This window comes from Somniosus microcephalus, chromosome 23, assembly GCF_052327205.1.
Source record: "Somniosus microcephalus isolate GS21.2 chromosome 23, FLI_Smic_1.0, whole genome shotgun sequence".
NCBI lineage: Eukaryota > Metazoa > Chordata > Chondrichthyes > Squaliformes > Somniosidae > Somniosus > Somniosus microcephalus.
In genome coordinates, this window is record NC_141009.1 from 56,797,245 (window position 1) to 56,821,161 (window position 23,917).

Consider the following 23,917-nt stretch of genomic DNA (forward strand, 5'->3'; position numbering starts at 1 on the left):
TGGTAATTCAATACCCCACCCCCCCATCGATGGTAATTCAATACCCCACCCCCATCGATAGCACATCAATGCCCCACCCCCATCGATAGCACATCAATACCCCACCCCCATCGATGGTAATTCAATACCCCACCCCCATCGATAGCACATCAATGCCCCACCCCCATCGATAGCACATCAATACCCCACCCCCATCGATAGCACATCAATACCCCACCCCCCCCATCGATGGTAATTCAATGCCCCACCCCCATCGATAGCACATCAATACCCCACCCCCATCGATGGCAATTCAATACCCCACCCATCGATGGTAATTCAATGCCCCACCCCCATCGATGGTAATTCAATGCCCCACCCCCCATCGATGGTAATTCAACACCCCACCCCCCCCATCGATGGTAATTCAATACCCCACCCCCCCATCGATGGCACATCAATACCCCACCCCCATCGATAGCACATCAATACCCCACCCCCCCCCCCCCCCCCCCAATCGATGGCAATTCAATACCCCACCCCCCATTGATGGTAATGCAATGCCCCCCCCCCCGTCCTGGGGCGCACGGTGTGAGCTGATGAATGTCTGTTCGAGTTGTGTAAATCTGTGACACTTGTTAAAGTAGTTATTCCAAGCCTTTCTTGATTGTAACCAAGCTCATCCTGTTGGCGCCAATATTACTGGGATTGTGGAGCAAATGAGCTAACCCTCGAGCTGCCTTGGGGGAGGGGGCTGCCGCACGCCTTTCCTACATGGATACAGACTGTGTGTGTTGCTGTAGTTTAATGTGATTACGTGAGGACGTGTCTCCAGTTTTAAATACTGTAAAGGATGTCATCCTTATTCATGTCTACACATGCGTCATTCCATGCACATCCCATCGCAGTCCTGTCAAGAGAGGAAGGAGCTGGACTTAATTAATATGTTGGTTTGGAGTTTTAAATTGGGCATCCAGGGGAAGGTGGAGGCGGTTTGGATTCTGTTGCTGGGAGGAAGTGTCCAGTGCAGTACTTATAGTGGAGAGGGCTACATTTTTATTATTGGGGTTGGAGCAAGTCGAGCTCCAGTAGGGTGGTTGATGTATGGGATGGATTCTGATGGGGGTGATGTGCATTATGGGATGGATTCTGATGGGGGTGATGTGCATTATGGGATGGATTCTGATGGGGGTGTGTGCATTATGGGATGGATTCTGATGGGGGTGTGTGCATTATGGGATGGATTCTGATGGGGTGATGTGCATTATGGGATGGATTCTGATGGGGGTGATGTGCATTATGGGATGGATTCTGATGGGGGTGTGTGCATTATGGGATGGATTCTGATGGGGGTGTGTGCATTATGGGATGGATTCTGATGGGGTGATGTGCATTATGGGATGGATTCTGATGGGGGTGATGTGCATTATGGGATGGATTCTGATGGGGGTGTGTGCATTATGGGATGGATTCTGATGGGGTGATGTGCATTATGGGATGGATTCTGATGGGGTGTGATGTGTTTGCATTATGGGATGGATTCTGATGGGGTGATTTGCATTATGGGATGGATTCTGATGGGGTGTGATGTGTTTGCATTATGGGATGGATTCTCATGGGTGATTTGCATTATGGGATGGATTCTGATGGGGTGTGATGTGTGTGCATTATGGGATGGATTCTGATGGGTGATGTGCATTATGGGATGGATTCTGATGGGGTGATATGTTTGTGCCTTATGGGATGGATTCTGATGGGGTCATATGTTTGTGCATTATGGGATGGATTCTGATGGGGTGATGTGCATTATGGGATGGATTCTGATGGGGTGGGGTGATGTGCATTATGGGATGGATTCTGATGAGTATCCGTTTGATTTTGTTTCCCTTTCAGATGGAAATGGAGACGAAACACGAGACCAGTCAGGAGAATTACTGGCTGATTCAGTACCAGCGTCTGATGGACCAGAAACCCCTGTCTCTCCGAGCGTGGGTAAGTTGCTGCACATCAGTTTCTTTCCCTAACATACACAGTTCTGAATGAAGAGCGTCCTCGGCTGTCCTGTGGCCTGAACAGTTATTTTACTGTATTAACCCATCCTGTTCCATCTGTGACTGCATCATAACTTTGCCCCTATTCATGTTCTAAAAAACCAGTCTGGGTTGTGATGTAAGAATTTGACAGGAAAAAAGACTGTTCAGCCCATCTCCCTGTATCGTGTTCAGGAGCGATACCCAGACAACCTCCATCTCCCTCCTGGCCAGCAGACATACCCTGTATCCCAATTATCCCTGTTGAATCATAAATATTTATATTTTTCTTCCTAATATTCTTGGTGCCCACATCTGTACTCCAGGGCCACGACTCTCTTGCGTTTGTGCCAGTCCAGTGAAATCTGACTCTGTACCAGAGGTGGGTGATTTGCCACCATGAGCAGAATCTGAGCCTTGGGTGCCTTTCAGGTACATAATAGGAGGAGCATTTGAAATGGATTTGGGATGGGACGGGAGTGGATGGGACGTTGAGTTAGATGCTGTTACCTTTCACACCTTGACGTGCATTAAGCTGATGGGAATGAAGGCCTCCTGTGTCCACTGGCTGTAAGGTGCTACATGACATTGAGTTTGGGGCACTCTCGGCGCAGCTTCTAGTGAAAGCAGGTGCACAACACGAAGCTGCTGATATTCTGACACAATTCGGTTTTAACTTGCTGCTCTTTGCAGTGCATTTCACAGAATCACAGAAACCCCACAGTGCAGATAGAGGCCATTTCGGCCCATCGAGCCTGCACCGACACATATCCCACCCGATCCCCGTAACCCCTACACCAACACATATCCCACCCTATCCCCGTAACCCCACGTATTTAATCCCCCGAACACTAAGGGTCAATTTATCATAGCCAATCAACCTAACCCGCACATCTTTGGACTGTGGGAGGAAACCGGAGCACCCGGAGGAAACCCACGCAAACACGGGGAGAATGTGCAAACTCCACACAGACAGTCACCCGAGGCCGGATTCAAACCCGGGTCCCTGGCGCTGTGAGGCAACAGTGCTAACCACTATGCCACCTGGAGATGTTAGGCCGGGACTTTGAGAACAGGGAACAACGAGTGACCAGTTCTGTCTCTGGCATCGCTGGGAAATATTTCTCAATTTACTGTCCTGCCTACCCTCACTTGGTTTCCATTTGTCGTTCTCCCTCCCCATACAGTATTGTAGTCAAACTGCTGACCTTCTGATCTTCTTTGGTCCTGTGCAGGAGGAGGGTGTGGAGAAGGCCCTGGTGGATCTGTTGACCGAACTTTCGGCAGATCAGTACTTGCCCCTTTTCGCCCACCAACGAGTCACCCTGAAGATGCTGCGCTACATGACTGCGGAGGATCTCCAACAGGTACTGGGGAGTGTGCCTTTAAATAAATGGACATCGCCCATGGTTTGGGAGAAAGGAAAAACAATTCGGGCTTTTTGGGGGGGTGGGGTGAGTTGCCTGTTGCTAAATAATGTGCAAAATTAAATTTAGAGTGAGTGGTGTGGGACTGATCCCCTCCCATTGTAACAGTGAGTGGTGTGGGACTGATCCCCTCCCATTGTAACAGTGAGTGGTGTGGGACTGATCCTCCCAGTGTAACAGTGAGTGGTGTGGGACTGATCCCCTCCCAGTGTAACAGTGAGTGGTGTGGGACTGATCCTCCCAGTGTAACAGTGAGTGGTGTGGGACTGATCCTCCCAGTGTAACAGTGAGTGGTGTGGGACTGATCCTCTCCCAGTGTAACAGTGAGTGGTGTGGGACTGATCCTCCCAGTGTAACAGTGAGTGGTGTGGGACTGATCCTCTCAGTGTAACAGTGAGTGGTGTGGGACTGATCCCCTCCCAGTGTAACAGTGAGTGGTGTGGGACTGATCCTCCCAGTGTAACAGTGAGTGGTGTGGGACTGATCCCCTCCCAGTGTAACAGTGAGTGGTGTGGGACTGATCCTCCCAGTGTAACAGTGAGTGGTGTGGGACTGATCCCCTCCCATTGTAACAGTGAGTGGTGTGGGACTGATCCTCTCCCAGTGTAACAGTGAGTGGTGTGGGACTGATCCTCCCATTGTAACAGTGAGTGGTGTGGGACTGATCCTCCCAGTGTAACAGTGAGTGGTGTGGGACTGATCCTCTCAGTGTAACAGTGAGTGGTGTGGGACTGATCCTCCCAGTGTAACAGTGAGTGGTGTGGGACTGATCCTCCCAGTGTAACAGTGAGTGGTGTGGGACTGATCCTCCCAGTGTAACAGTGAGTGGTGTGGGACTGATCCCCTCTCAGTGTAACAGTGAGTGGTGTGGGACTGATCCTCCCAGTGTAACAGTGAGTGGTGTGGGATTGATCCCCTCCCATTCATTGTAACAGTGAGTGGTGTGGGACTGATCCTCCCAGTGTAACAGTGAGTGGTGTGGGACTGATCCTCTCCCAGTGTAACAGTGAGTGGTGTGGGACTGATCCCCCTCCCAGTGTAACAGTGAGTGGTGTGGGACTGATCCTCCCAGTGTAACAGTGAGTGGTGTGGGATTGATCCCCTCCCATTCATTGTAACAGTGAGTGGTGTGGGACTGATCCTCCCAGTGTAACAGTGAGTGGTGTGGGACTGATCCAGTGTAACAGTGAGTGGTGTGGGACTGATCCTCCCAGTGTAACAGTGAGTGGTGTGGGACTGATCCTCTCCCAGTGTAACAGTGAGTGGTGTGGGACTGATCCCCCTCCCAGTGTAACAGTGAGTGGTGTGGGACTGATCCTCCCAGTGTAACAGTGAGTGGTGTGGGACTGATCCTCTCAGTGTAACAGTGAGTGGTGTGGGACTGATCCTCTCCTAGTGTAACAGTGAGTGGTGTGGGACTGATCCTCCCAGTGTAACAGTGAGTGGTGTGGGACTGATCCAGTGTAACAGTGAGTGGTGTGGGACTGATCCTCCCAGTGTAACAGTGAGTGGTGTGGGACTGATCCTCCCAGTGTAACAGTGAGTGGTGTGGGACTGATCCTCTCCCAGTGTAACAGTGAGTGGTGTGGGACTGATCCTCCCAGTGTAACAGTGAGTGGTGTGGGACTGATCCAGTGTAACAGTGAGTGGTGTGGGACTGATCCTCTCCCAGTGTAACAGTGAGTGGTGTGGGACTGATCCTCCCAGTGTAACAGTGAGTGGTGTGGGACTGATCCCCTCCCAGTGTAACAGTGAGTGGTGTGGGACTGATCCTCCCAGTGTAACAGTGAGTGGTGTGGGACTGATCCTCCCAGTGTAACAGTGAGTGGTGTGGGACTGATCCTCCCAGTGTAACAGTGAGTGGTGTGGGACTGATCCTCCCAGTGTAACAGTGAGTGGTGTGGGACTGATCCTCTCCCAGTGTAACAGTGAGTGGTGTGGGACTGATCCCCCTCCCAGTGTAACAGTGAGTGGTGTGGGACTGATCCTCCCAGTGTAACAGTGAGTGGTGTGGGACTGATCCTCTCAGTGTAACAGTGAGTGGTGTGGGACTGATCCTCCCAGTGTAACAGTGAGTGGTGTGGGACTGATCCTCCCAGTGTAACAGTGAGTGGTGTGGGACTGATCCTCTCCCAGTGTAACAGTGAGTGGTGTGGGACTGATCCTCCCAGTGTAACAGTGAGTGGTGTGGGACTGATCCTCCCAGTGTAACAGTGAGTGGTGTGGGACTGATCCTCCCAGTGTAACAGTGAGTGGTGTGGGACTGATCCTCCCAGTGTAACAGTGAGTGGTGTGGGACTGATCCTCTCCCAGTGTAACAGTGAGTGGTGTGGGACTGATCCCCTCCCAGTGTAACAGTGAGTGGTGTGGGACTGATCCCCTCCCAGTGTAACAGTGAGTGGTGTGGGACTGATCCCCTCCCAGTGTAACAGTGAGTGGTGTGGGACTGATCCTCTCCCAGTGTAACAGTGAGTGGTGTGGGACTGATCCTCTCAGTGTAACAGTGAGTGGTGTGGGACTGATCCTCCCAGTGTAACAGTGAGTGGTGTGGGACTGATCCTCCCAGTGTAACAGTGAGTGGTGTGGGACTGATCCTCCCAGTGTAACAGTGAGTGGTGTGGGACTGATCCTCCCAGTGTAACAGTGAGTGGTGTGGGACTGATCCTCCCAGTGTAACAGTGAGTGGTGTGGGACTGATCCTCTCCCAGTGTAACAGTGAGTGGTGTGGGACTGATCCCCTCCCAGTGTAACAGTGAGTGGTGTGGGACTGATCCCCTCCCAGTGTAACAGTGAGTGGTGTGGGACTGATCCCCTCCCAGTGTAACAGTGAGTGGTGTGGGACTGATCCCCTCCCAGTGTAACAGTGAGTGGTGTGGGACTGATCCTCTCCCAGTGTAACAGTGAGTGGTGTGGGACTGATCCTCTCAGTGTAACAGTGAGTGGTGTGGGACTGATCCTCTCCCAGTGTAACAGTGAGTGGCGTGGGACTGATCCCCCTCCCAGTGTAACAGTGAGTGGTGTGGGACTGATCCTCTCCCAGTGTAACAGTGAGTGGTGTGGGACTGATCCCCCTCCCAGTGTAACAGTGAGTGGTGTGGGACTGATCCTCTCACAGTGTAACAGTGAGTGGTGTGGGACTGATCCCCCTCCCAGTGTAACAGTGAGTGGTGTGGGACTGATCCTCCCAGTGTAACAGTGAGTGGTGTGGGACTGATCCTCCCAGTGTAACAGTGAGTGGTGTGGGACTGATCCTCCCAGTGTAACAGTGAGTGGTGTGGGACTGTTCCCCTCCCAGTGTAACAGTGAGTGGTGTGGGACTGATCCTCCCAGTGTAACAGTGAGTGGTGTGGGACTGATCCTCCCAGTGTAACAGTGAGTGGTGTGGGACTGATCCCCCTCCCAGTGTAACAGTGAGTGGTGTGGGACTGATCCTCCCAGTGTAACAGTGAGTGGTGTGGGACTGATCCTCCCAGTGTAACAGTGAGTGGTGTGGGACTGATCCTCCCAGTGTAACAGTGAGTGGTGTGGGACTGATCCTCCCAGTGTAACAGTGAGTGGTGTGGGACTGATCCTCCCAGTGTAACAGTGAGTGGTGTGGGACTGATCCTCCCAGTGTAACAGTGAGTGGTGTGGGACTGATCCTCTCAGTGTAACAGTGAGTGGTGTGGGACTGTTCCCCTCCCAGTGTAACAGTGAGTGGTGTGGGACTGATCCTCCCAGTGTAACAGTGAGTGGTGTGGGACTGATCCTCCCAGTGTAACAGTGAGTGGTGTGGGACTGATCCTCCCAGTGTAACAGTGAGTGGTGTGGGACTGATCCTCCCAGTGTAACAGTGAGTGGTGTGGGACTGATCCTCTCAGTGTAACAGTGAGTGGTGTGGGACTGATCCTCCCAGTGTAACAGTGAGTGGTGTGGGACTGATCCTCCCAGTGTAACAGTGAGTGGTGTGGGACTGATCCTCCCATTTATTTCATTGGAGGTTGATTTAATGGAGGTTCCCCCCAAGCAAGAAAGTTGTGCTAAATATTTACAAAAAACTGGTTAGGCCCCAGCTGGAGTATTGTGTTCAATTCTGGACACTACACTTTAGGAAGGATGTCAAGGCCTTGGAGAGGGTGCAGAGGAGATTTACTAGACTGGTACCAGGGATGAGGGACTTCAGTTGTGTGGAGAGACTGGAGAAGCTGGGATTGTTCTCCTTAAAGCAGAGAAGGATAAAGGGCGATTTAATAGAGGTGTTCAAAATCATGAAGGGTTTTGACAGAATAAATAACCAGAAACTGTTTCCACTGGCAGGAGGGTCAGTAACCAGAGGACACAGATTTAACATAATTGTCTAAAGAACCCGGGGGTGGGTGGGGGGGTAAAAGCCAACAATCTGGAATGCACTGCCTGAAAGGGTGGTGGGAGCAGATTCAATATCGGCCCAGAACTTCGGGTCTCCACAGGCGAGTACGCGCTGGGTACTCACCCGTAGGCCCAATGACCGTGCCGGTTTCGTGCATGCGCGGGAAACCGGAACAGGAAGGGGTTCACAGGTCGAACACGTGCGCCTGGAACTTGCGTTTTTTTCCAGGAGGGTAAGTCTCCAGCAGTTACACTTTTTTAAAAAGTAGGCGCAAGGCCTGCTTTTAACAAGGTAAGTAGTGAATTAATTAAAATTAAAACATTTTTTCCACAGGTTTATTATTTTTAAATACTTTAAAGAAAGGTAAGTTTATTTTTTAGCCCCGTTGGAAAATATAATTTTTTTCAAATTTAAATTATTGTTTAAAATAGTTGTTATGTAATTTATAGTTATTTTAAAAATGTGATTAAAAAAAAAAATTATTTGAAGTTTTAGTGATGTTTTGGGGCTTATAGTATTTATAGGTTTGACAGCTCTTCCTGTCAATTTTATGAATGGGCATTTCCCTGCTACCATTGGCTCTCCATGGCCCACGTGATCCCAGGGGACGCATTGAACTAACTGCGTCCCTGGGATACGCAAGCACTGCGCGCCGGCAGCTGGAGGAGACCCAGGATCGGAATCCCACGCGGGCCCACAGCTCAACGGCCGGCGCGCAAGGTAAGTGCAGGTCGGGGGCTTGCACCCGCGGGAAGCCCTCGACCCAAATTTCTGGGCCAATAACTTTCAAAAGGGAATTGGATAAATACTGGAAAAGAAAAAAATTGCAGGGCTATGGGGAAGGAGAGGGGAGTGGAACTAATTGTAGAGCTCTTTCAAAGCCGAATGGCCTCCTCCTGCACTTGGACGCCTATAGCACTCCTCACACAGGGTGCGTGAGTGAAGAGATATTTTACCCATGTCATGATTCATCCTCAGCTGAGAGGGAGGGCAGGTCATTGTTGCCCGGATACCGCCACGATCACTCCTGTAATCAGCTGTTCAGGAGAGCGTCTTGGACTGGCTGGGGTTGCCCCATCCTCTCTGAGGCCGCAAGGTCTTCCCTCAACACCTCCCCACAGCTGAGATTGCAAGGAGCAGGCGTTAAGAGTGCTGTATATTTTGCAGTCGGGCGCAGAATACTGTTCTAGGATGTGCGAGTGGAGTGCCGTTCCGTCTTGGCTGAGTAGCTTTATGAAGATGTCCCACTCTGTCCACAGATTGGAGTCAAGGAGAGCAGACTACAACGCGCCATCCTCCAACGTGTTCAAGAGGGTCTACCCGAGGAAGGTAACAGCACAGCGGTGGCTGTCTCTGTCTTTGTCCCTGTCTCTCTCGGCCCGAGAAGAAACATTCACAAATGGTGTTCACCTGGCCCTGTATGGGAGCCCAAGCGGACGGTTTGGAATGGCTGTAGTCAGTCAGAAAGGCTAAATGTTTAGTTTGGGCAAATCCTAATGGGTAAAGGATCCCCTGGCACTATTCGAAAAAGAGCAAGTGAGTTCTCCCTGGCGTCCTGGCCAATATCCATCCCTCAATCTGTACCACCAAAACAGATGATTTGATCATTATCACATTTCTGTTTCTGGGTCCTTGCTGTGCGCAAATTGGCTGCAGCGTTTCCTACATACAAAGAAAGACTTGCATTTCTGTAGCGCCTTTCACAACCTCAGGATGTCCCAAAGTGCTTTACAGCCAATGAAGTACTTTTGAAGTGTGGTCACTGTTGTAATGTCGGAAACACAGTGTCTATACTTCAAAAAAAAAAATATTCATTGGTTTTAAAGCTTTGGGACATCCTGAGGTTGTGAATGGCGCTATATAAATGCAAGTCTTTTTTTTGTTTTGCCTCTAAAGTGTGGCAGATTGCGCTGGTTGAATGTGGAATCCAGGCTACGGTAGAGGAAGCAAAGAGCAGAGATCAAACTGTTGAGGGAGCGGAGCGATACCAAAATTCTGTCGCCCACAACTTAATGGCAAACAATGAGAGTGGCGCACAGAGAGGGTCGTGGGGTGAGAACTGGGTATCGTCATCAATACTGGAAGCTGTCTCTGTGAATGACGAGGAGGCTGGATCCTTGGGTCATTTTGTGACTGTGTGGGGGGGCAGGAGACATTGTTGGATATTCACTGATAAATTCCCTGAGGGCTCACTGGGTAAATCCACCATCTAGTTTGGTACCGAGATCTATAGAACCGTCGCACTCTCTCCGGTAGTCAGTCAGAATGGAAGCTCCAACTTTCCTCCTTCACCAGTCCAGGGGCCAGTTCTGCCTTCACTCCCACCCTTTCTCTCCTCTTCCCCAGTTTTTTTTTCTTTCTCTTTCCCTCTTTCTCCCCCTCTTTTCCTCCCTTTTTTTCTCTCCCCCTCTTTTCTCCATCTCTTTTTTTCTCTCTCTCCCTCGCTCCCCATTCTCCCTCACTCGGGCGCTCTCCCTGCTCGCCCTCCCTCCCCGCTTGGTACGCGCACCCACCCCACTCGCGCTCTCCCACTCTCTGGGGAGGATTGAGTGCAGAGTAAATGAAGCACCGATTTATCCTTGTTTATTCCATGGCCCTCCAGTAGGAGGCACAGATGTAAGAGCGATTGATGGGTTTGTGCTTTTTCTCTCGAGGTGGAATACACCCGCGGGTGGGGCCTGGACTAGGCAGGTGGCCAGGCACCAGCCCATCTCCAGCAGGCAGATTGGGGGGAACTGGCTGTTTTTTGTGAAATAAGCTCCTGACCAGACAGGGGGATGCAGTTCCTGGTTCACCCTCGTACTCCTGTAATTTGACTCTGATTTTGTAGATTGGAGATTGGGACCCATCTCAATGAAGGAAGCTGCTGCTAATCCGGGTGAGACAGTGCCCAGTGCTCCTGAAGAGAGTGAAGCAGGACCCTCCAGTCCTCTGGAGCCCAACGCGCCCACCTCTGAGGAGGTCCTGGCTCAGTCAGAATGTGTCGTCTGTATGGAGCGAGAGGTAAGGACACTGGCAGTGGTTGGAAAACAGAACACAAAAAACAGCCTGAATTGCAGTCAGTGGAAGGTTGTCTTTCGGGCAGATATTTACACATCGCAAGTTATTGTACTGGGAGGTCTGTGTGTCACAAGGAGATATTAGGCTAGGTGACCAAAAGCTTGATCAAAGAGGTAGGTTTTAAAGAGAGTCTTAAAGGAGAAGAGAGGGGTTTAGGGAGGAAATTCTCGAGCTTAGGGCCTAAGCAGCTGAAGGCACGGCCGTCAGTGGTGGGGCAAGGGAGGGAAGGATCCACGAGAGAGCCAGAGGTGGAGGGACGTAGAGAGCTTGGAGAACATAAGAAATAGGAGCAGGTGTAGGACATACGGCCTCTTCATACCTGCTCTGTCATTCAATAAGATCATGGCTGATCTTCTACCTCATCTCCACCTTCCCGCACTAACCCCATATGCCATGATTCCCTTAGTATCCAAAAATCTATACATCTCTGAATAAACTCAGCGACAGAGTGTCCACAGCCCTCTGGAGTAAAGAATTCCAAAGTTTCACAATCCTTTAGTGAAGAAATTTCTCCTCATCTCAGTCCTAAATGGCCATCCCCTTATCCTGAGACTCCCCAGCCAGGAGAAAACAGCCTCTCAGCATCTACCCTGTAAGATTTTATACGTTTCGGTGAGAACACCTCATTCTTCTAAACTCCAGAGAATATAGGTCCATTCTACACACTCTTTCCTCATAGGACAATCCCCTCATCCCAGGAATCAGTCCAGTGAACCTTTGTTGCACTCCCTCTAGGGCAAATCTATCCTTCCTTAGGTAGGGAGACCAAAACTGTACACAATACTCCAGGTTACAGAGATAGAGAGGGGCAAGACCATGGAGGGATTTTCCCGTATCCTAACTCGCACCAAGTCCCGTTCACCCATCACCCCTGTGCTCGCTGACCTACATTGGCTCCTGGTTGAGCAATGCCTTGATCTTAAAATTCTCATCCTTGTTTTCAAATCCCTCTATGGCCTCGCCCCTCCCTATCTCTCTAACTTTCTCCAGCCCTACAACCCTCCGAGATATCTGCGCTCCTCCAATTCTGGCCTCCTTGAGCATCCCCGATTTTAATCACTCCACCATTGGTGGCCGTGCCTTCAGCTGCCTAGGACCGAAGTCTGGAATGTTGTCCCTAACCCCCTCCGCCTCTCTTTCCCCCTTTAAGATGCTCCTTAAAACCGACCTCTTTGACCAAGCTTTTGGTCCCTTTAGCGGCTGCCCATTCGCGGTATCTCTTCCAGCACCAACAGCATGTGCGCAGCCTGCGTGGGACCTCCCGATTGATGGGCGGCTGCACACCTTAGGGTGAACATCGGTTGTGAGGCTGTGGAACGCACTACCAGAGTAGTGATTGAAGCACCATTTAACAATAGGTTAGGTCGTTGGTTGAAGGAATGGGGGATAAAGGGATATGGGAACCGTGTGGTACATGGGATTAGCACCACTGCTTGTGTAGAGGTTAAACACTAACACGGACTGGTTGTCAGTTGGGGTGAAGGGCTTGTGTATTTTCAGCAATTTCCAATTTTTAAATCAGATTTCCAGAATTTTCAGTTCTTATCCTTTTATTTATTTTGACCTGGGAGGGACCAGCTCATTTTGTGTTATACAATTCTTCGGGATGTGGGCGTCGCTGGCATGGTCGGCATTTGTTTCCCATCCCTTGAGAAGGTGGTGGTGAGCCGCCGCCTTGAACTGCTGCAGTCCGTGTGGTGAAGCTACTCCCACAGTGCTGTTAGGGAAGGCGTTCCAGGATTTTGACCCAGCGACGATGAAGGATCGGCGATATTGGAGATGGTGGTGTTCCCATGCGCCTGTTGACCTTGTCCTTCTAGGTGTTAGAGGTCACGGGTTTGGGAGGAGCTTCTGCAGAAGCCTTGGCGAGTTGCTGCAGGGCATCCAGTAGATGATGGTACACACTGCAGACATAGTGCTGCTGTAGAGGAGAAGGGCCAATCGGTGCTAGTATAAAGGAGAAATGATTTAAAAGGATGGTGAAGGTAGTCAGTCGGGGAAACTGATGACAATCTCTCTTGTGTTTTTTTCCAGAGTCAGACGATCTTCCTGCCCTGTGGCCACGTTTGCTGCTGCCAGACGTGTGGAGCGGAGCTGCACAACTGCCCTCTCTGCCGGAAGGACATCGAACAGAAGATCCGCATATATCGCATATCCTGAGCTGCAGCTTGTCCCTGTTCAACGTACGTGTCCTCCCAGAGTGCTCGCGTTTACCAGAAACCAGCCCACAGGTTTGAATTAACCCGTCCTCCCGGAGGCTCCGAGTAAGATACTCTCCTGGGTTCTGTGGTAAACCACTGTTATACCTGCCTGCATGTGTGTGTGTACTCCACTAGGTACAGGTCTGTACATGCCTCGGCTGACTCCTCCCACTATTCCAGGTATATAAGTGACTGCCTCTCAGTCCCTTGGTATTCTGGACGGGTCGACCACTCGAGGCAAGACCTTCATTCTCTAGTTAATAAAAGCCTGGTTGTTACTCGTTTAACCTCAGTCTTTTGAGTAATTGATGGCGCATCAGGTTCCAAAAAGAACTGAGAGATTGGACTCCAATGCTGAGGGTGGAATACCCCACCCCTGGGACACCCACAGGTGTCACTCTTTCTCTCCCCCCCCCCCCCCCCCCCAATATCCCACCCCAGGGACACCCACAGGTGTCACCCCCACCCCAAGGACACCCACAGGTGTCACCGCCCTCAATACCCCACCCCAGGGATCCCAGGAGGCGCCATCTTTTGGACAAGTCTACCCTTTCAGGTGGATGTAAAAGATCCATGGCATTATTTTGAAGAAGAACAGGGGCATTCTCCCCGATTTTAGTAGTCAATGTTTATCTCTCAAATAACATTACTAAAACAGATTATCTGGTCATTATGATTGCTGTTTGTGGGAGCTTGCTGTGCACAAATTGGCTGCCGTGTTTCCCACATTACAACAGTGACTGCACTTCAAAAGTATTTCATTGGCTGTAAAGCGCTTTGGGACACCCTGAGGTCACAAAAGGCGCTATAGAAATGCAAGTTGAGACATGGGGAAGAGTAGAGGGGAAGAGTTAGAGATAGGACTCGTCCCCCAGCTAATCAGGAAAAGGTAAGACTCAGAGGAGGGAATTGGGGTTGTATTGGAGGACAAGGAAGTAGCTGAAATTCTTAAATTGCTATTTTGCATTAATGAAGTGGGGCAATTGTGGGGATCAGTTTCTGGGTGATAATACTTCCTCTCCTGTGTGTAGAAAGTTAAGTAGATTAGTCACTTGTGGATAAAACTCCAACCCTGACAATCTTCTCCCCAGGGGCTGCGAGGGGCATTGTGGGTGTGCTTGGTCACTAACTCCTCCCCTTTACACATGGGTCAGACTCATCCCTAGCCCCCTGTTTGAAGACTACAATTACATTTGCCATTATCCAGCCCTGTGGGATTGGCTCTGAGCCCAGTATGTTCTGGACGATGTCACCCAGCACATCCACAATGCCCCTCGCAGGGATATGAGGAAAGAGCGGGGGAGTGGGACTAACTGGATTGCACGTCTAAAGAGCCGGCACAGACTCGATGGGCCGAATGGCCTCCCTGTGCTGTATCATTCTATGGTGTGCCGCGTCCAGAGTCTCCTGTCGGGGACTGTTTGCTTTTGGATACCATCCTGTGTTGGTGTCTTTTTTCTTTCATTTCACTTATTAACTTTACACTTTTGTGTCCCACAGATCTGCCTGCAACCTCGTCCACTTAATCACACCTCAGCCTGCCGGTGCCTTATTCGTCCCCTTTACCCCCCACCCACCCCATAGATGAGCTAAGTTACGTTTACTCGGTAAAGCCGTGGGGAGCAGCCTCCTGGCGGGCTGGCTCGAGGTGGTCTTCATGGATGGTGATCTACTCCTGGTCAGGCCTCCATTGTGTTGGCAGTGATGTCAGCTGGTCTGTGTTGTGCAGCCGTGACGTTGCACTGTGTAGTAACTGGTTTTATCGCTCACTCCTTGAGTACACAACGAACAGAAAACTGGAACAGAAAATTAAGACTTTTATCATTTTGTTTTCTTGCTGCTGCGCATTAGTGCTCTTTGTTCTGGAGATATCTCTGAATACCACTCGGAGTCGTTGCAACAAATCTACAGGGAATGCAAGTGGACATAGTCAGTTTGAGACTTTTGCCCGTTCTCCCTCCCATCCCTGGTGAGGTCGGGTTTAAGGTTATAAACTACTCTGCAGACCAGGAGTGAAGCAGGATCTTCTTTGTCTTCGAGTGGAGCTAGTTGGACAGCGGCAGGGAGGTCTGTGTTAAATGCTTTAACATGTTGCAATTTTATGTTAAAGACGACAAACAATTTCATTTATTTTTTTAAAAACTTAACCCAATTAGTGAAGTTTTATTGTGCAATATATTGAATAGTATCCTTCCTGTTCTGCTCATAGTGTAACTATTGCCCTCTTTGTATCAGAGTACTTTATACGTTGTGTGCATTAATGGCAAATATAGACTTGTGACGCTTGTTAATTCTGACACTTACTGTAAAATTGTTAAAATAGATTTTTCTTCATTTCCCTCTCCTGCACCTCACTGACCCTGCATCACCTGCCTGGGGACAGTCTCTCTCCCCCGAGCAGCCTCCTGATGAATGGTATTACTTCCACCTTACAGGAAAAGTGCCCGAATATGAGCTCCTGGCTGGTGGCGGGGGGGGATTCCTGAAGCTACTGTGGCAGGGGAGGGTAAAGGAAACCCCTTAAAAGCCACTTCCCCAAAACCGCTGTTGCTGTTGTGCTGTAGCCGGTCCAGGGAGGTGCAGTTCTAGTTACGAATAACTGTGCATCCAGTCTTATTCCATAGAACACAAGTTGGTCTTAGATATTTGTGGGGTCACTTTTTTCTTCAGACTTTTCCCACTCTATTGCCATAACTTCAGCGGAACCTGATTTACATGTGTTTCACCCAAGTTACCAAGTGGGCGATGCCCCAAGAACATCGCCCCTTTACTGTTGTCGGTGCTCCTCCAGCCTCTTACTTTCTTCCTCAAATTTCAAATAAACTGTCTGACCTGCTCCTCTATCCCCATTCTTGAAATGAGGACTCGTTGCAAAGCCTCCCACTGTTGCCGTCCTCAGTGCTCCTGCCCACTTTTAGAACCCAAGGCTGATGTCACCCAGCCGCTGCTTAATTTTCTTTTGCACCCTCATGGGTATCCTGCATTAAAGGCTTTCTCCCTTCATCGATATTCCTCCCAAGAGATGATCAGAAGCTGCATGTTGCATTAAACTCGTTACAAGAATGTAAAGCATGTTTTTTATTCAAAATTATAGATTTTTTAATTTATTGAATCTTCCATTCAGAATGTATGTACTGGCTTAGTTAATGAAGGTCTTGCTGTAAGCTATGAATTTCAATACTCAAGGGTTATAATAGTGTTAAAAATAGTGATCTTTATGGAAATTATTTGTCACAATAAAGGCCATAAAATGAAGCTGGCTGGATCCTGGTGTGTTATTTCCCCTCTGGTGGTTTGCTATAATTTTTGATCTTGGCTTCTTTGGATTTTTGGAGCTACCAAAGGTAATGGTCCAGATGACAGGACTAAAGGGCATCAAACAATCCAGCTTGGCTAACATTAATTTCTTTTTAAACTAGCTATTCCATACAGACATTGCATCCAGAAAACTCTCACCAGTGTGATGGAGACTGACAGAAGAATGAGATTTGACAACTTTTTTGGGGATTAATGTGGAATCTGTATGGGTAGAATTGAGAAATACTAAGGGGAAAAAAACATTAGTGGGAGTGGTATATAGACCTCCCAACAGTAAGGCGGAGGTTGGGGATGGCATTAAAAGGGAAATTAAAGAAGCGTGCAATAAGGGCACAGCAGTCATCATGGGTGACTTTAATCTACATATAGATTGGGCTAACCAAATTAGTAACAATACTGTGGAGGAGGAATTCCTTGAGTGTTTACGGGATGGTTTCCTGGACCAATATGTCGAGGAACCAACCAGAGATCAGGCCATCTTAGACTGGGTATTATGTAACGAGAAAGGATTAATTAGCAATCTTGTTGTACGAGGCCCCTTGGGTTGGAGCGATCATAATATGATCAAATTCTTCATTAGTATGGAGAATGAAGTAGTTGACTCAGAGACTAGGGTCCTCAATTTTTAAATAAAGGAAATTACGATGGTCTGAGGAGCGAGTTGGGTAGGATTGATTGGGGAATGGCACTCAAAGGGTTGACGGTGGATAGTCAATGGCAAACATTCAAAGACCGAATGGATGAGCTACAGAATTTGTTCATCCCAGTTTGGCATAAAAATAAAACAAAAAAGGTGACTCAACCGTGGCTAACAAGGGAAATTAGGGATAGCATAAGATCCAAGGAGAGGACATATAAATTGGCCAGAAAAAGCAATAATCCTGAGGATTGGGAGCAGTTTAGGATTCAACAAAGGAGGACAAAGGGATTAATTAAGAAAGGGAAAATAGAATATGAGAGTAAGCTTGCAGGGAGCATAAAAACTGACTGTAAAAGCTTTTATAGATATGTGAAGAGAAAAAGATTGGTGAAGTCAAGCGTAGGTCCCTTGCAGTCAGAATCAGGGGAATTTATAATGGGAAACAAAGAAATGGCAGACCAGCTAAATTCATACTTTGGTTCTGTCTTCACAAAGGAGGACACAAATAACCTCCCAGAGATGCTGGGGAACATAGGGTCTGATGAAAGGGTGGAACTGAAAGAAATCAGTATTTGTAGGGAAGTGGTGTTAGGAAAATTGATGGGACTGAAGGCCGATAAATCCCCAGGGCCTGATAATCTACATCCCAGGGTATTTAAGGAAGTGGCCCTAGAAATAGTAGATGCATTGCTGGTCATCTTCCAGAACTCGATAGACTCTGGGACAGTACCCATGGATTGGAGGGTAGCTAATGTTACCCCACTATTCAAAAAAGGTGGTAGAGAAAAAGCGGGGAATTATAGACCGGTAAGCCTGACATCGGTAGTGGGGAAAATGCTAGAGTCTATTATAAAATATGTAATAGCAGAGCACTTGGAAAACAGTGACAGGATCAGACAAAGTCAACATGGATTTACAGAAGGTAAATCATGCTTGACTACTGGAATTTTTTGAGGATGTAACTGGTAAAATGGGAGAACCAGTGGATGTGGTGTATTTGGACTTTCAGAAGGCTTTCGATAAGGTCCCACATAAGAGATTAGCATGCAAAATTAAGGCACATGGGATTGGGGGCAAGGTATTGACTTGGATAGAGAACTGGTTGGCGGACAGAAAGCAAAGAGTTGGAATAAACAGGTTGTTTTCCGAGTGGCAGGCAGTGACTAGTGGGGTACCGCAAGGATCGGTCCTAGGACCCCAGCTGTTCACTATATTAATGATCTGGACGAGGGAATTGGATGTAATATCTCCAAATTTGCAGACGACACAAAGCTGGGTGGGAGGGTAAGCTGTGAGGAGGATGTTGTGAAACTCCAGTACGATTTGAACAGGTTGGGTGATTGGGCAGAAACATGGCAAATGCACTATAATGTGGATAAATGTGAGGTTATCCACTTTGGTGGCAAAAACAGGAAGGCAGATTATTATTTGAATGGCAATAGATTGGGAGAAGGGGAAGTGCAAAGAGACCTGGGTGTTCTTGTGCACCAGTCGCTGAAGGTAAGCATGCAGGTGCAGCAGGTGGTTAAGAAGGCAAATGGTATGTTGGCCTTCGTAGCGAGAGGGTTTGAGTACAGGAACAAGGATGTCTTGCTACAGTTGTACAGGGCCTTGGTGAGACCGCACCTTGAGTATTGTGTGCAGTTTTGGTCGCCTTACCTGAGGAAGGACATTCTTTCCATGGAAGGAGTGCAGCGAAGATTCACCAGGCTGATACCTGGGATGGCAGGAATGACGTATGAGGAGAGATTGTGTCGATTGGGCTTATACTCACTGGAGTTTAGAAGATTGAGAGGGGATCTCATCGAAACCTATAAAATTCTGTCAGGCCTGGACAGACTAGATGCATGAAGGATGTTTCTGATCGCTGGGGAGTCCAGAGCCAGGGGTCATAGTCTAAGGATAAGGGGTAAGCCATTTAGGACTGAGATGAGGAGGAATTTGTTCACCCAGAGAGAGGTGAACCTGTGGAATTCTCTGCCACAGAGGGCGGTGGAGGCCAGTTCATTAAATATATTCAAGAAAGAGTTGGATATATTTCTTAAGGGGATCAAGGGATATGGGGAGAAGGCAGGGACAGGGTACTGAATTTGGATGATCAGCCATGATCTCATTGAATGGCGGAGCAGGCTTGAAGGACCGAATGGCCTACTCCTATCTTCTATGTTTAATATTAGGCAGGACCCCAGGGAGAACTTCCCTACTCTTTGAAATAGTGCCATGGGATCTTTTACGTCCACCTGTAAGGGCGGACGGGGCCTCGCTGAAAGACGGCACCTCTAACAGTGCAGCACTGCCCTGGAGTTTGTGCTCAAGTCGAACTCGAACCCACAACCTTCTGACTCTGCTGAGCTATGGCAGAGAGACCAAAGACTTGGTCAAAGAGGTGGGTTTTGAGGAGTGCTTTTAAAAGAGACAAGGGAGGCGCAGAGGCTTAGGGAAGAATGCCAGACTGGGGTCTGAACTGCCAATGTTGGTAAGGGGAGTGGGAGAAATGAGGTGGTGTACAGGACTGGAAAGTACTGCAGGCAATTCCTGTTATGTTTTCACAACAGAAGCAGAATGTTTCAAGCCACTCATCTCCCGAGTTCATCTGCCTTAATGGTGAGTATGACTATTGATGGTTTCTGTGCCATGATCTTCAGGAATGTGTGGTCAGGCTTCATCTGGCTCTGCAGGTCCCAGTGTATGTAGGGGAGAGAGATAGAGGCAACAAGGCCATTCATCCCAAGCTATGTAAATGTAGGTGTAGAGATATTATGGGTTCAGGATTACTGTAATACTCTACCCCAGTACGCAGTCGAGGTTCGGATATCACAAGTAGCACAAGTGTGTTTCTCGTGGGCTGGTGATTCAATGGCTGCAGAAGAACAAAGTTCAAACTAGCTTTAGGGCGTGTCAACATTGTTTTCCACATGCATTTCTAAATTTGCTGATGACACCAAACTTGGGGTTGTGGCAAACTGATGATATCAATCGACTGCAACAGGACATAGAAAGGCCAGCAGAATGGGCAGATGGAATTTAATAGAGAAATGTGAGCTGATGCATTTTAGCAGAAGGAACAGGGAGAGGCAATATACACTTAATGGCACAGTTTTAAAGAGTGTGCAGGGACAGAGGGACCTGGGAGTTAATGTGCATAGGTCCCTGAAGGTGGCAGGACATAGAGTGGTTAACAAAGCATATGGGATCTTGGGCTTCATAAATAAAGGTAGCGAGTACAACAGTAGAGAAGTTATGCTGAACCTTTATAAAGCGCTGGTTCGGCCACAACTAGAGTATTGCGTCCAGTTCTGGTCACCACACTTTAGGAAGGATGTGAAGGCCCTTGAGGGGGTGCAGAGATTTACCAGAATGGTTCCGGGGATGGGGGATCTTAGTTACAAGGACAGGTTGGAGAAGCTGGATTTGTCTTTTTTTAGAGCAAAGGAGGTTGAGGGGTGATTTGGTAGAAGTGTACAAGATTATGACGGGTTTGGATAGGCTAGATGGGGAAAGGCTGTTCCCACTAGCTGATGGTACAAGGACTAGGGGACACAGATTTAAGGTTTTGGCTAAGAGATATGGGGGGGAATATGGGGAAAAACTTTTTTTACGCAGCGAGTGGTGATGACCTGGAGTTCACTGCCGATGGAAGTGGTGGAAACGGAGACACTCGATGTTTTCAAGGGGAGACAGACTAGATACGTGAGGGAAATAAACTTGCGGGGCTACGGGGATAGAGCGGGGAATGGGACTGATGGGATTGCTCTACAGCGAGCTGGCAGACTCGATGGGCTGAATGGCCTCCTCCTGTGCCATTATGGCTGTCAACTAGTTTATCATTCAGGACTGAGCTCCCTTGAAGCTTCACATCGTACACACCCAGCCGCTGTGGTCTGGTCACATCCTTCCTCGCTTTGGTCAGACAGAAGCAGTGAGGGCGTAAGTACATCACCCAATCAATCACACAAGAAGTTCATTTAGAACCCAACCAGTTTAGGTAGCGACTAGAAGGCAGGCTTGATGAGGGGGCAGGGATGCTTCCAAAGCATCAGGAAGGCCCTACGCTGACATTCTGCATCCAAACCACAGCACCACAACTCGAGCTGGACTTCTCAGCCACAGCTCAGCCCCACTCCCCTAGGTCAGGCCAACTTGCCACCTATGACCAGCCTAGCAATCACAGCACAGCCAGCGGATTTTAATCTTAAATTGGAGAACTATTTTTGGCCTCTAGCCTCTCCCCCTCTGTACCACAGTAGAAAGCATGCTGCTTTACAGGACAATGGGGGCTCCAGCCTGTATGAGACTATATTTCCTCTTGCTCAGGCTCAAGAAAGGTTCATTGTGCATCATAAGACAGTATAATTAATGGAAATGACTCAGGAGCTGGCACTGAGCCAGGGGAAGGAGGGACTGACTGGCACTGAGCAGGAGCAGCCCCAAAACTTTAAACATCAAAATCTGGATAAATATCCCAGTGCAGCAAGAACAGATTGACAAGAATCAGAGCAGTGGGAAAACAGGCATCAACCCAGACTGCAGTCAAGTGTAGTGAAAAACACAACCGACGATCTCACCAGAGACCCCCTAGCTGGAATTTCTAGAGGGGCTCTACCGATCATCTGCCATAACTTCTAGGCTTCTGCCACAGTTATGGCAGAAAGTGGGGCACCCCAGTGAAAATTCTACCCAATACTAATCCTGCTGCTCACGGATGTCCTTTTTTAAATACACAGAAGTGCAAACCCCTGCTGATTTTTTTCACCTTCCTACTTTAGGGTGACTGAGGTGAATTGGTGGAAACAAACCATTTGTATATGAGCAATCCCAGTGCTCATTGGCAGATTCCCATTTATAGAGGCAGTGACAACAAAGAAATTAATTTTCTCAATTGACAAGTATGAAAGAATGTTCTACACAAACCTCACCGTAGAATTTTATAGCACAGAAACAGGCCATTCACCCCAACTGCTCCACACAAGCCTCCACCCACCTTACTTTACTTCACCTTATTCCATATCCTATTCCTTTCTCTCTCATCTACTTAGCTAGCTTCCCCTTAAATGCATCAAGTCCTCTTATTCAAATCTATGTTAAACTTTTATAGTTGTAAATACAAGGTGAAATCAGCCTTTTAAAACAGTAGTAAATAGTGAGGAGGATTATAACAGACATCAGGAGGACATAGACAGACTGGTGAAATGGGCAGTCACGGGGCAGATGAAATTTAATGCAGAGAAGTGTGAAGTGCTTCATTTTGGAAGGAAGAATGAGGAGAGGTAATATAAACTAAATGGCACAAATTTTAAAAGGGGTGGAGGAAGAGAGAGACCTGGAGGTGTATATACACAAGTCATTGAAGTTGGCAGGACAAGTTAAGAAGGCTGTTAAAAAGGCTCACTGGATCCTTAGCTTTATAAAGAGGGGCATAGAGTGCAAAAGCAAGGAAGTTATGCTAAACCTTAAAATACACTAAAATGGACGTTCAGTCCGTAGGGGTGACCCCGAGCTTCCTGGCGCCTGTCACTTTAATTCACCGCTTCACTCCCACTCTGATCTCTCTGTCCTCGGCCTATTACATTGTTCTAATGTAGCTGAACGTAAGCTCGAGGAACAACAGCTCATCTTTCGATTAGGCACTTTACAGCCTCTGGACTCAACATCGAGTTCAACAATTTCAAACTATAACCCCATAGCCTTGGAAAGGGTGCAGAGGAGATTTACTGATTAACAGGGATGAAAGACTTCAATTATATGGAGAAGCTGGGATTGTTCACCTTAGAGAAGGTTAAGGGAAGATTTAATAGGTGTTCAAAGTCATGAAGGGTTTTATTAAATAAGGAGAAACTTTCCAGTGGCAGATGAGTTGGTAACCAGATGACACAGATTTAAGGTAATTGGCAAAAGAAAAAGGCGACAGGAGGAAAAATATTATGCAGCGAGTTGTTGTGATTGGAATGCACTACCTGAAAAAGATTCAATAGCAATTTTCAAAAGGAAATTGGATAAATACTAGAGAAAAATCTGCAGAGCTATGGGGAAGGAGCAGAGGGAGCTTGTTCAAAGAATGGCATCTGGTGTTGTATCCTTCTATGGAGTCTCAATCGACACCACTGTGCCAGCCCATGAGTTGGAGGCGAGGTGGGACTTGCATCCAAACAGAATTGTGCACAAGAATCAACCCCAGTCACTGAGAGCTGTGATTGATTGACAGGGGAATTACCCAATCATCTCCATTCTGGCTGGGAATAGTGGGGTCACTATATGCAGCCATGATTCTACTTCCCAGCTGACGTCTGCCAGGCTGCATTGTGCAGGCTGCGGAGCTGCACATGGCACCCTCTTGTGGATAGCAGATGGTACTGCACACTGCCCCTTTGGAAATGGCTGTTCACCCGCACTCCCACAACTCAGAGTACGGATCGATGAAAAGTATCTTATTCAGCACTCATGTCCTTTCGGGAAAGAAATCTGCCGTCCTTATCTGGTCTGGCCTACGTGACTCCACATCCACAGCAATGTGGCTGACTCTGAACGGACTCGCAAGCCACTCCGTTGCACCAAACCGCTACAAAGAACAGCGGTTCCAGGCGGCGGCTCACCACCACCTTCGAGGGCAATTAGGGATGGGCAATAAATGCTGGCCTTACCAGCGACGCCCACATCCCAGGAATTTTTAAAAATTCAGTTTACCCACAGTATTTACTTATTTCCTGTGCCATCTCCATCTAGGCACATTCTCCATCCTAACATCATTAGGTTTAGAGTAGTTATGGAAAAGGGCAAGGAACAATCAAATGTGAAAATACTCAACTGGAGGAGGGCTAACTTCAGTGAGTTAAAAAGGGATCGGGCCCAGGGGGATTGGAATCAAAGATTGGCAGGTAAAACAGTAATTAACAATGGGAAGCTTTCAAAGAGGAGAT

General features: G+C 48.3%; 1 protein-coding gene across 2 annotated transcripts in view; it reads left to right on the forward strand.

Moving 5' to 3' along the window:
- The window catches only part of lrsam1 (leucine rich repeat and sterile alpha motif containing 1), a 100,889-nt gene extending 84,589 nt beyond the window's left edge, over window positions 1-16,300 (forward strand). For both annotated transcript variants that reach the window (XM_085965878.1, XM_085965879.1), the window contains exons 20-25: window positions 1,873-1,971; window positions 3,245-3,376; window positions 9,044-9,113; window positions 10,615-10,787; window positions 12,879-13,027; window positions 14,546-16,300. In XM_085965878.1, the coding sequence (XP_085822004.1) occupies window positions 1,873-1,971; window positions 3,245-3,376; window positions 9,044-9,113; window positions 10,615-10,787; window positions 12,879-13,004 (600 nt within the window). In that variant the 3' untranslated portion in view covers window positions 13,005-13,027; window positions 14,546-16,300. The remainder of the gene's footprint in view (window positions 1-1,872; window positions 1,972-3,244; window positions 3,377-9,043; window positions 9,114-10,614; window positions 10,788-12,878; window positions 13,028-14,545) is intronic.
- Window positions 16,301-23,917: the final 7,617 nt, after the last annotated feature.